Genomic DNA, 12,044 nt, shown 5'->3' with positions numbered 1-12,044 from the left:
CAAATCTGTGGGACATTTTGTAGCATCAACCCTTATTGTGAAAAGACAGGAAACGTGAAAGATACGGTCATCATGTGCTCTCTTAGTGACATCAAGTCCAGGTTGCCACCTAAGGGGTGGCAGGGGATAAAGCCAGAGGCAGGGATGGGGGCATTCTCCACTCCACGCAGCATGGGACCGCTTCTGGGTAAAGTGACACAATACTTGCCAGTGGCCATAAAGAGGGAAAGGGGCTGTCTGCTATCTAAAAGCCAGAATTTCTCTAGCTTCTAGTAGAAATTGAAATTCTCTTTATAGGAAAAAAGTCATTATGGAAACTAAAGCTGGGAGCATATAAAATATGCCAAAAGTTCTGGTTTAGAATACGATTTGTTTGAGAGTTGGTCCAGTGGATACTTCCGGAAGTTGATGTCCATACAGCCTGAATGAAACTTGTTTTTCTCCAGTGCGTTGAATGTATTTTTAGTCATTTCAAAAACTTACCCTAATCCCTCTGAAGAGTTAAAAACCTTAATTACACATGTTGTACAATGCTAGTAGCTATCATACAATTTTTAAATCAAGAAGCCTAAATTTAAAAAAAGGAAAAGCAGCTTAAATTACCAATGACCTGTTTATCTATACAAGAGATGCTCATGTACCTGTGCCCTGTGCCCTGTAGCTGTCAACTTGATTGCTTCCGGCCAGTGTGACGTGGTCGTGGCAGGCGGTGTAGAGTTAATGTCTGACGTCCCTATTCGCCACTCAAGGAAAATGAGGAAGATGATGCTGGATCTCAATAAGGCCAAGACGCTGGGTCAGCGACTGTCTTTAATCTCTAAATTCAGATTGAATTTCCTGTCACCCGAGGTGAGAATTGTGAACGCTTACATAAAGACTTGTGTTGCCGAAGCATCCCATTGCAGAGATTTAGACTTAGGGGAGACAGCGTGGGTTCAGTTATGCTCTAGCAGTTGCAGATTCTGTTAGTTACAGGGAAGGGTTAATTATTTGGTCAAGATGGAAAGAAAGAAAAAATAGTGGTTCGAAGATTTGAATTTGTAAGCCCTTTTTAGAGATACCCTGCTCAGAAGGAACTTCCCTTGTCTTGGTCTTGATTGATAGTAGACTTTAACTTTCCCAAATAACCCTAGGTGTGGTATAGCACCTGATAACAGTGTGTCTGGTCCTGAATATCTCGTTTCCCAGCTTCCAGCAGTGGCCGAGTTCTCCACCAATGAGACCATGGGCCACTCTGCAGACCGACTGGCTGCCGCCTTTGCTATTTCTCGGCTGGAACAGGATGAGTATGCACTGCGCTCACACAGCCTGGCCAAAAAGGCACAGGATGAAGGACTCCTTTCTGATGTCGTGCCCTTCAAAGTACCGGGTAAAACAGTTTGCTTCACTTTGTAGGGGAGAATCTCTTAATGCCCTTGATACTTGTTAGGGAGTTCTGGATTTCTTCTAAAACTCCAAAGACCCCGAGTGACTTTCCAGTAAATATGATGGTTCTCTTTCCAAAACACTCAGCCTTTATTCTTAAACATGGACTCAAGTTTCAATCCTTGTTGTAACAGTAGGTAAACATTTTTTTTTAAGATTTTATTTTATTATTTATTTATGTATTCATTTTTGGCTGTGTCAGGTCTTAGTTGCAGCACACGGGATCTTTGTTGAGGCATGTGGGCTCCTCGTTGCGGCGCGCAGGCTTATCTCTAGTTGTGGCGTGCGGGTTTTTTCTCTCTAGTTGTGGTGCATGGGATCCAGGGTGTGTGGGCTCTGTAGTTGTGGTGCGCAAGTTCCAGAGTGCGTGGGCCCCGTAGTTTGCGGCACACAGGCTCTCTCGTTGAGGTGCGCGAGCTAAGTAGTTGTGGTACTCAGGCTTCGTTGTCCCAAGGCACGTAGGATCTTAGTTCCCTGACCAGGGCTGGAATGCGTGTCCCCTGCATTAGAAGGTGGATTCTTTACCACTTGACCACCAGGGAAGTCCCTGGTAAAACTTCTAAAAAGAGAAATTTTTATGTCTCCTTTAGATCTTGCAGATATGTTTTAGTTCTTATGTGCATGCCTGTTTTTAAAATTCTTCATTCGTATCTCTTCTGTATAGAAGAGCCAAATGTGAATGAATATCTTAAGAAAATAGGGTTTCCTTTCTAATGTTAAATCATTTAGATTATTTCCCAAAAGTCTTAAGAATTTATTTTCAAATTTGGTAATACCTTGATAACTATAAAAGGCTTTCTTTTTAGTGAATATCTGTGGTTTACATTTTATTTGTTCTTGTAATTTTTAAAGTGTATTTCTCTGGAGAAGATATATAAAGCTTGTGCCTTAGAGTTAAAAACTTCATATTTTTATAGGAAAAGATACAGTTACTCAAGATAATGGCATTCGTCCTTCCTCCTTGGAGCAAATGGCCAAACTAAAACCTGCATTCATCAAGCCCTATGGCACAGTGACAGCTGCAAATTCTTCTTTTCTGGTAACTATGTGTGCTATATGTGTTTACTAGTGATCTTTTATATTTGTGTACTCTCAATAGAAAAGCCTGAAATAGAGTTATTTGTGTGTATTATGAATAGAGACTTAAAAATACACTTCCTCATTACAAAGATAATATTAAAATAGAATTACAGTTTTTAAAGCCATAGTAGTCTCGTGACCCAGTCACCATTCTGTTACAAAACAGCTGTTCTCTTCAGGCACTTCAGCAGTCAAAAAACTTTGACTGCCTGTGCTAGGCACTGGAGATAAAAAGAACAGTTTATTGTAATGTAGTGAGAAAGTGCTGTGAAGGCTATAAGCATAGACTCTTGGGGAAGATACATAGATGGGTGAGTCAAAGAGGCTTCTTAGAGGAGGTGACCCTTGCTCAGAGAATCTTGAAGGAAGAGTACAAGCCAATTCAGGTAGTGTATAAATGGCATTCTAGGCAAAAGGAACAGCAAATGCAAAATCAGGAGTTAGTTACGAGAGCAAGGACCTCTTTGGGGAAAAGCTTGGTTGGAACATAGGATATGAATACAGGGAGTCGTATAAGACTTGGAAAGTAGGCAGAGAGAGTGACGAGATACATCTCCTACCTCTGATTGTTAGAAAATTATGTTTTATGCCGGCCCGCAAATTACTTTCCTATAAGCATCGTGGAATAAATCTACCCTCATTTTCTGTTGTTGTTATTTTACTTATATGCAGGTAGCTTCATGTCCTTGCTTGGGGTTTTTTTCTTCTCCTCAATTGAATGTCCCTGCTGATTCTGCTTCTGCATGGGAGATGTGGTTTCCCTTCTCCTACTACCTTGGGTGTAGTCTTCTGGATATAGTTCATCTGGTCAATGTTTCTTTGACAGTGTAACTCCTCTACCCAGGTATACAGTCTAGAAACATAGGCAAATGTTTGACATATTTGACTTTGGTAAATGATGATTTAATGCCTGCTCTTGAGCTCGGGCAAGGGTGCCTGAAGTGGTTCCAACAGGATGATGTACCGCTCTGTAAAGCCTGAGTGGTGAAGGGCTGGTTAGGTGATTATTTCCAAAACCAAGTTGGATGATAGGGCCATATGGTATGGGTTACACTCCTGGCAGATCTGAGCCCCCTTGATTACTCGTGGGGTGTGCAAAAGGTTCAGGTTTATTCATCAAAAGTCAGAAACACGAATCGTCAGAGGTAATGCATCACAAATACATGGATTTTCAGAGGTTTTGTTAACGCACCACATTCACTGCAATTTTGCACAACTGCACATTGAATATGTTATTGATGTGATATCATTATGTATAGTCACCTGTGTTTCCAGACTTTATGCCCGCCTATCAGTAGTGGCTACATAGCCTCTTCACAGTTACTGAGTTGTAAAACTATGGTCTGATGTGGTAGAAATTGTTTTGATTTTGCAAATTCTAGGGAGTAGTTTCCTTTCCTTTGGAATTTTGGGTGTTTTTTTTTTTTTTTGAACTCTTTTTTTGAAGCAATGGTAAAGGGCTTTTGTGAGTGGTACTTCTTTGTCCCCCAACTTCTCAGTTGTCAGTTGGAAGAAAGCACGTGGGGTAGGTCCAGAGAGGGAAGGCCATGGTTCTTATGTTCTCAGCTATCTACCTATTTCTTCTTCTCCCATTGTTATAGTCTATAAATAGAAGAAAATCACCTCGAAGCCACAGGCAGGAAGCAGCTGGGAAACAGTCCAGAAAATGTAAAAATAAATCAGTAAATAAGAGATTTTTTTTGGAGATTGTTTTAATTCATAAAATTCCTCATATTCTGCACTAAAAGCAAAAAACTTTTAGTTTATCATGAACACATATTTCTAGAGTTACCTATTCTCCTCATCCATTTTGATAATTACGGTACTTTCTGAATAGGCTCTTGTACCCTCGTCTTCCAAAAGTGGGTTGGTGTGTGTGTTTGAATCGTGACCTAACGATGGATAAAATGAAAAGGTTTTGTTATATAGAGGCACTGTATAAGTGTCACTGGTTGGTAGATTTAGGAACAGGGCATAGAAGGTGGCTGAATAAAGACCACCAGAGAGGCTGCAGAATTTAACATTTTTGTTCCGGTCAACATTTCAGACCGATGGTGCATCTGCAGTGCTGATTTTGGCAGAGGAAAAAGCTCTGGCCATGGGTTATAAACCGAAGGCATATTTGAGGTAAAGTAAGTGTTGAAATAAATTACCTCTGGTTTCTTTATTTTAGTACTAGAGCTGACTCCTCTCTTCTCTTACCTAGGGATTTCGTGTACGTGTCTCAGGATCCGAAAGATCAGCTTTTACTTGGGTAGGTAGCATGTGTATCCTAGGATTATAATGAAAAATACTTGGTTACCAATGTTTCTTACATAGATTTTAAAGTACATAAGCCCTGAGTTCATAATTGGCTTGTGAGTTGGGTTTTTTAAATAATAGTAATCTTTTATGTTGCTTTATCATTTTATAGTTTTAGAGTCTTTTCCACTTTTTCCTATACTTCTCTACTTATAATTACAATATATATACAATTTTGTATTCTTCTTTTACATTAAGATGTCATAAGCATTTTTTTCATATTGCCACACACTCTGCAACAGTCTTCAGAATAGCTTTTTATAAAAACCTCCTAATGTTTAGACTCCTCTCCCTCCCTCACGAGGCTCTACCCTCACTAGCCTCCATTATGTCCTTTAACTAGCCATGCCCCTTCTGATGCTCTGCCCTTTGAACTCTGTGTTCTTCTAGCTCTTCACTTTATTAATTTGTCCTTCTCATTAATTGTTTACTTGCTTATTATCTATTTCTCTGAGTCCAGAATATCAACTGCAAAGGGCAGGGGCCATGTCTGTTCAGTTTAATATTGTATCACCAACACTTAATATTTGTACAGTAGAATCAGTGAGTGAGTGGAAGACACTCTGATAATTATGTAGAACTCAGTTTGGGGAATATGAAGGAGCTCTTAGGTTAAAAATTAAAGTTTTAATATTGTATCACTTATTTTTTTCTTTTCAGACCAACATATGCTACTCCAAAAGTTTTAGAAAAGGCAGGATTAACAATGAATGATATTGATGCTTTTGAATTTCATGAAGCTTTCTCAGTAAGTCACTTTAAAGACACATATCAAAGGACTATAATCGTTTAATATGAGTAAAACAAGAGTGGAGCTTTATATTTGAAGTACTGACTTACACTGCTGGGAAGGGCATGATGGGAGGAATCCAGGGCTACACACACAGTGCTAAAAAACATACCTTTTGAAGCTGTCACTTTGAGGCCCTTCAAAAGTACCAGATTGTTTCTTTGGGAAATATTCACTGAAAACTGATTTAAAGATTTGCTTAGCTTTAAAGTTAGACAAACTCAAAGAACGCCTTGAGGGACATTACTAACAAGGTCCTTATTGAGTTATTTTCCTTTCTAGGGTCAGATTTTGGCTAATTTGAAAGCCATGGATTCTGACTGGTTTGCACAAAACTACATGGGTAGAAAAGCCAAGGTAAGTTTCTGGTTAAAAATATGCTTGAGGAACTTCCCTGGTGGTCCAGTGGTTAAGACTCTGCTTCCACTGCAGGGGGGCACGGGTTCGATCCCTGGTTGGGGAATTAAGATCCTGCATGCTATGCAGTGTAGCCAAAAAACAGCTTGAATTTCCAAAGCACTTTAATATTTGGAGCTTTAATACCTGCTAATAAAAATATGAAGAGGTTTAAAAAAATATATGAAGAGGAAAGCTGCTGCTGCTTCTGAAGAATGTTGTGTTTCATTACATGTATGTATTTCCTAGTTGAAAAATACCTCCTGGAAATTCTTTAGAAAAAAATAAAAGCAAGGATAAAGAAGATGTGGCACATATACACAATGGAATATTACTCAGCCATAAAAAGAAACAAAATTGAGTTATTTGTAGTGAGGTGGATGGACCTAGAGTCTGTCATACAGAGTGAAGTAAGTCAGAAAGAGAAAAACAAATACCGTATGCTAACACATATATATGGAATCTAAGAAAAAAAAGGGTTCTGAAGAACCTAGGGGCAGGACAGGAATAAAGATGCAGGTGTAGAGAATGGACTTGAGGACACGGGGAGGGGAAAGGGTAAGCTGGGACGAAGTGAGAAAGTGGCATTGACATATATACACTACCAAATGTAAAATAGATAGCTAGTGGGAAACAGCTGCATAGCACAGGGAGATCAGCTCGGTGCTTTGTGACCACCTAGAGGGGTGGGATAGGGAGGGTAGGAGCGAGACACGAGAGAGGAGATATGGGAACATATGTATATGTATAATTGATTCACTTTGTTATAAAGCAGAAACTAACACACCGTTGTAAAGCAATTATACTCCAATAAAGATGTTAAAAAACAAAAAATAAAATAAAAGCAAAATTTTAGGTTGTCTTTGTTCATCCATTCTGATGTTAGATGAAAAATAAGTGGGCCCTTGGCTTTCAGAATTGATTTAGAATCTCTTTCTTTTGCAGTAAAATAACTTGTGATTTGGCTTAAGTTAGTTACTTCCCTTTATTGCCATTACTACCTGTTAACTACAAGCCTTGTCTGAGTCTTAAGTAAACTCATCTTTATATTTGTGTCTATTTTTGTGGGAGCCAGGTTGGATCGCCTCCTTTGGAGAAGTTTAACATCTGGGGTGGATCACTGTCCCTGGGGCACCCGTTTGGAGCCACTGGCTGTCGGTTGGTCATGGCAACTGCCAACAGATTACAGAAGGAAGGAGGCCAGTATGGGTTAGTTGCCGCCTGTGCAGCTGGAGGGCAGGTATGTCACAGAAGCTTCATAGGAGCTTCCAGAAAGTCATTTTCTTGGAAACAAAACAAATTCATCCAAGAATGTTTGATTTAGCTTAATTTGAAACAGTCTTAGAGTGATTTTTCTGATGACAGACAACTGGGAAAAAAGCAGCCCATTTTTGTGGGGAGGGAGTACAACTTTAATTCTGATAGTACTTTGAAAGGAAGAATCTATTTAAATCCAAGTTATTTTTTCCCCTAAAATAATGTTTATGTTTTTTGTTTATAAAAGTTATATATGCTCCTTATGGAAATTATGAAAATACAAAAAGTATTTAGAAAATAAAATTATAATCACTTATAATCCCCTCATCAGACACTATCATTATTCACACTTCGATATATTTTCTTCTTTAATAATAAAATTTTATCCATTTATGTAGTCACCATGGGACGTTATCCATAAAATCTCTCCAAGTCTTTCTTGAGAACTGAACTATACCTTAATGGAGAATTAATTTGCCTCTGGATAACCTATTGCTCTTTAGCTGAGGAAAATTATGGTTTTCTACAGTTTTTTTCTATCTGCTTTACTTGTGTTACTGACGAAACTTCCTACAAAACTTCCTTCTTTTTTTTTTTCCAACCCTGATGGAAACAGATTTGATTTTTCTCCAGATAACAGAAACTATCTGTTGCCGACCAAGATGAATAAGATATGTAAAAGTATAAACATCTTACATTTAAAAGCCTTTATTTATGGCTTTTTCTCAGAGACTTTGAAGAAGCAAGGGATCAGTTATTTTTAGGTTGGAATATTTTAGACTTCACAATCAGAAGTATTTTCTAATCTGTTGTAACTTCATTTACAGAAAACCATGGTAAATCAGGACTGGAGCCCTCCCTCTTATCTTTCTATGCCAAATTTAAATGCGGGAGGTAACTAGTGCATAGCATTGTACACAGTGCATAGTCCACATAGGTTAATGTCCTTTGGTTTTGAGTGTTTGTTCCCTAATTTTTTAATCTAGCACATAGAGGATTAATAACACAATACTAGGTGCTTTTGTGGATGAACAAAGAATAATATCCAGTATTATTACTTACCTCTAGAAGTTTACAGTATAGTGAAGAAGGACGTGATGCATCTTAGAAACTAGATTAAACTTGGCATTGTTTCATCAAGAGCCAAATGCGTGCTACAAACATGATTAGATCAAAGGAGGAATCCATCATTGTGGCTCAGGGTTTCTCAGCTCTGGCACTAGTAACATTTTGGGCCAGATAATTCTTTGTTGCGGGTGAGGGGACTGTGCTGTGTGTTGTAGGGTGTTTAACATGGTCTCTACCCACTAGATACCAGTAGCAAACCACCCCCCTCACTCCCCCCCACCACCCCCTGCCCCCCTGCCAACACACACAGTTGGGACAACCAGAAATATCTCCAGACATTGCTAAATGTCCTCTGGGGAGGGGAGGGAGCAAAATCACTGCCATTGAGAACCACTGATCTAGTGCAATATAAAAGATTTGGAACATGAAAACAACACAGTTGAAATAAAACAGGAGAAGGAATATTCTACCTTATTATGGGCCCTTCTAGGACAACCCCAAGTCAGTCAATCCTTCCCATCCATATTCTTTTGTTTGCTTGTGCCTGTATCAAGGTATTTAGCAGTTTGTTTTGAACTACAGTGTATGTTAGATTGAGGATACAGACCGTGTAGCAAAACTTTGTACCCACACAGTGTTCAGCTTGGTGCCTTATAAATAATAGTTTAATAAATATTTGTGGGGATTGAATTGAATCTAGAAGCAGGGAGATTAGTTAGGCTATTAACTAGTTCGATAGCAGTCCAAAAGATAGAATGACTATGATTATCAGATAGGATTTAGACTCATGAAATCATTAATTTCTATACTAGGTTTCAACTAGGGAGATAACTTGGATGTAGCACTGTGCCTAGTACTAGGAAAGGGATCTTCTGCCTTTTTACCTTTGTGGGACCTCAAATCATCATCTTCACCCGCATAGAGTAGTAAAGAAGAGACCAGGTTTTGGAATCATCTGGTTTCAAGTCCTGACCCTGTTACTTAATAGCTTTGTGGATTTGGATGAGTAACTTAACCTCTCAAAGCCTCAGTTTTCTTATCTAGGAGAGAGAGAAGGCTGTTGTTGGATTCACTGTATTGCGTTTATTTTTATACAGCTAAAAAAGCCCCTCTGGCTTATTTTAATAGTAACCACTTACGGAGCATCTACTAGGAGTCAGACTCTTCTAGATAGACTCTGATACACATGTGTATACATGTATGTGTGTGTATACATACATTGTATGCTATCTAGTGCTCACAAAAACACTTTGAAGTGGGCACCGTGAACCCCATTTTAGAGAGGAAGTTGAGGTTCAGAATGGCTAATAACTTTCCCAAGATCACACAGTGTTTGAATGGCAGAGCCAGGATTAAGTTCCAAAGCCTATATTTTTCCCATTGTTCTATGCTGCCTCTGTACTGGCTGGATTCATTGCATTTGATTGCTCTAATTGAACTTTATTTTCCTTTACAGGGCCATGCTATGATAGTGGAAGCTTATCCAAAATAATAGATCAAGAAGAGGTGACTTGGAGTTTCTGTGCAACACTCACCCTAGGCAATGCCATTTCAATGCACTATTCAGTGACATCTGTAGTTGCTAGCTCCTCTTAGGAAAACAAAATTTGTGGCCTTCTGTTAAGTACTTTGCAGTTAAGCCTTGCCAGTGTTCTGAGCTTTCCAATAATCACGGCTTATTACTCTTTCAGGAATTTCTTAGTTACCAGAATCTCTCAACAGTGATAAGTTTAAGCAATTATGTTTGGTCTCTATTTTTATGAAAGACTGAAAGAGTGGTTGCAATTTTGGAAAGAATTTAGCTGAGATTTGGAATCACCTTTGTAACATTTGCAAATTATAGCTCATTCCTATTTGTGACCTAAAGATAAATGTTTTCTATAAAATACAAACCAATGTGCCTAAATTTAACCTAATTATGGAAAGGTAATTTAGAATCTAAACATCACTGAAAATTTACAGTAAATGTTTAGATATATAAATACCATGTTGGTTAACCTTAATAAAGTAGAGAAGTATCAGAGAACCATTTGCATTGTTTTATTAGAGGTAAAAGGTGGTTCTCTTGCTTACGGACAGATTTTGCCTTGGATTACTCATTTGTAACTTCTAACCATTTTAGTCAACCATGAAGCCGCTAGGATCATAAAGAAGGTCCTGCTTTAGAATAACACCATTTTTTCCCCAGTGCCCAATTGAAATAAATTTATTTTATCGTTTGGAGATGTTTCTGTTTGCCGGGTTTAATGAAATGTAAAGAAATTTCAAAAATTTAGTCAACATACTAAAAATTCTCTCAGTTTTTTGACAACCCAACTGCATTAAATAACATGTATGCTAGTGCATTGCAGAAGCAAAAGTCTCAGTTGCAACCGTTCATGTGAATTTCATTTAGGTCTGTGAAAGTTACTGGCAATCAGAATCATACTCTAGTTCAGGGACAGATTGGGCAAGGGAGCAAGTGCTAACCTCTTAAAAGGTTATTTGAGAGTCCCAGCTTTATTTCCCCATGATTGCATTGGTGAATTCCACCTAATGTGAGTTTTTAATACTGCAAACCATTATATTTACATATCACAAGTATTAACTCTAGATAAGTTAAATATAAAAGATAAAAAGCTTTTTAAGGGGCTTCCCTGGTGGCGCAGTGGTTGAGAGTCCGCCTGCCGATGCAGGGGACATAGTTTCGTGCCCCGGTCTGGGAGGATTCCCCATGCCGCGGAGCGGCTGGGCCCTTGGGCCATGGCCGCTGAGCCTGTGCGTCCGGGGCCTGTGCTCTGCAACGGGAGACGCCACGGCAGTGAGAGGCCCGCGTACCGCAAAAAAAAAAAAAAAAAAAACTTTTTAAAATTTAGAAAAAAAAATACCACTATGACCCTTAGGTTGGGGTGGGAAGAATTTCTTAAATAAGACATTTAAAGTGTTACCATAAACGAAAAGATCTATAAATTGGCCTATGTTGAAATAAGAACCTTTGTTCTTTATATGATAGAGTGGAAAGACAAGCCACAAATGGGGTGAAGGTACAGATATAACTTACAAAGGATGTGCATATATATATCATATATATGTACATATATATATCTTATCAAAAATATATCTTTTATATCTCTATCATATCATACATATGATAGATACCTTACAAGACATATATGGTATAGATATATTTTACAAAGGATCCAGGGTGTATACAGAATTCCTGTCAATCAAAAAGAAGAAAGATAGGGACTTCCCTGGTGATCCAGTGGTTAAGACTCTGGGCTTCCACTGCAGGGGGCTCGGGTTCAGTTCCTGGTTGGGGAACTAAGATCCCTCCCGCATGCCATGCGGTGAGGCCAAAAAAAAAAGAAGAAGAAAGGTAACATCGTAAAATATGGCAAAAGATATTAACAGGTATTTTTTTAGAAAATAATGTACAAATGCAGAATAAACATGAAAAGATGCTCATTAGTAATCAAGAAAAACCAAACCAAGATCATGATGAGGTATTGTTTTATACCTACTAGACTGACAAAAATGAACAGGACTGAGAATACCAAGCGTGAGTAAGGATGTAGAACAGTAGGAACTTTTTATACACTGCTGGTGAGAATGTAGATTGATACAACCACTTTGGAAAACAGTCTGGCATTATCTTGTACATTTGAATATGACACATGGTTTATAATCCAGCTTTTCCACTCTTGGGTATATTTCCTGGAGAAACTTGTACATGAGTACCAGGAGA

General features: G+C 38.5%; 1 protein-coding gene across 3 annotated transcripts in view; it reads left to right on the top strand.

Annotated features, from left to right (window-relative positions):
- Window positions 1-10,540, top strand: part of HADHB (hydroxyacyl-CoA dehydrogenase trifunctional multienzyme complex subunit beta) — a 36,308-nt gene extending 25,768 nt beyond the window's left edge. For 2 of the 3 annotated variants that reach the window (XM_019943110.3, XM_033838909.2), the window contains exons 8-16: window positions 662-849; window positions 1,189-1,369; window positions 2,343-2,464; window positions 4,553-4,632; window positions 4,712-4,759; window positions 5,467-5,554; window positions 5,879-5,953; window positions 7,068-7,232; window positions 9,774-10,540. In XM_019943110.3, the coding sequence (XP_019798669.1) occupies window positions 662-849; window positions 1,189-1,369; window positions 2,343-2,464; window positions 4,553-4,632; window positions 4,712-4,759; window positions 5,467-5,554; window positions 5,879-5,953; window positions 7,068-7,232; window positions 9,774-9,809 (983 nt within the window). In that variant the 3' untranslated portion in view covers window positions 9,810-10,540. The other variant, XM_033838908.2, reaches the window with a different exon arrangement.
- Window positions 10,541-12,044: the final 1,504 nt, after the last annotated feature.

The sequence above is a fragment of the Tursiops truncatus genome, chromosome 14, assembly GCF_011762595.2.
Source record: "Tursiops truncatus isolate mTurTru1 chromosome 14, mTurTru1.mat.Y, whole genome shotgun sequence".
NCBI lineage: Eukaryota > Metazoa > Chordata > Mammalia > Artiodactyla > Delphinidae > Tursiops > Tursiops truncatus.
The sequence above is the reverse complement of the archived record's forward strand: the minus strand, read 5'-3'. Positions and strand labels throughout refer to the sequence as shown.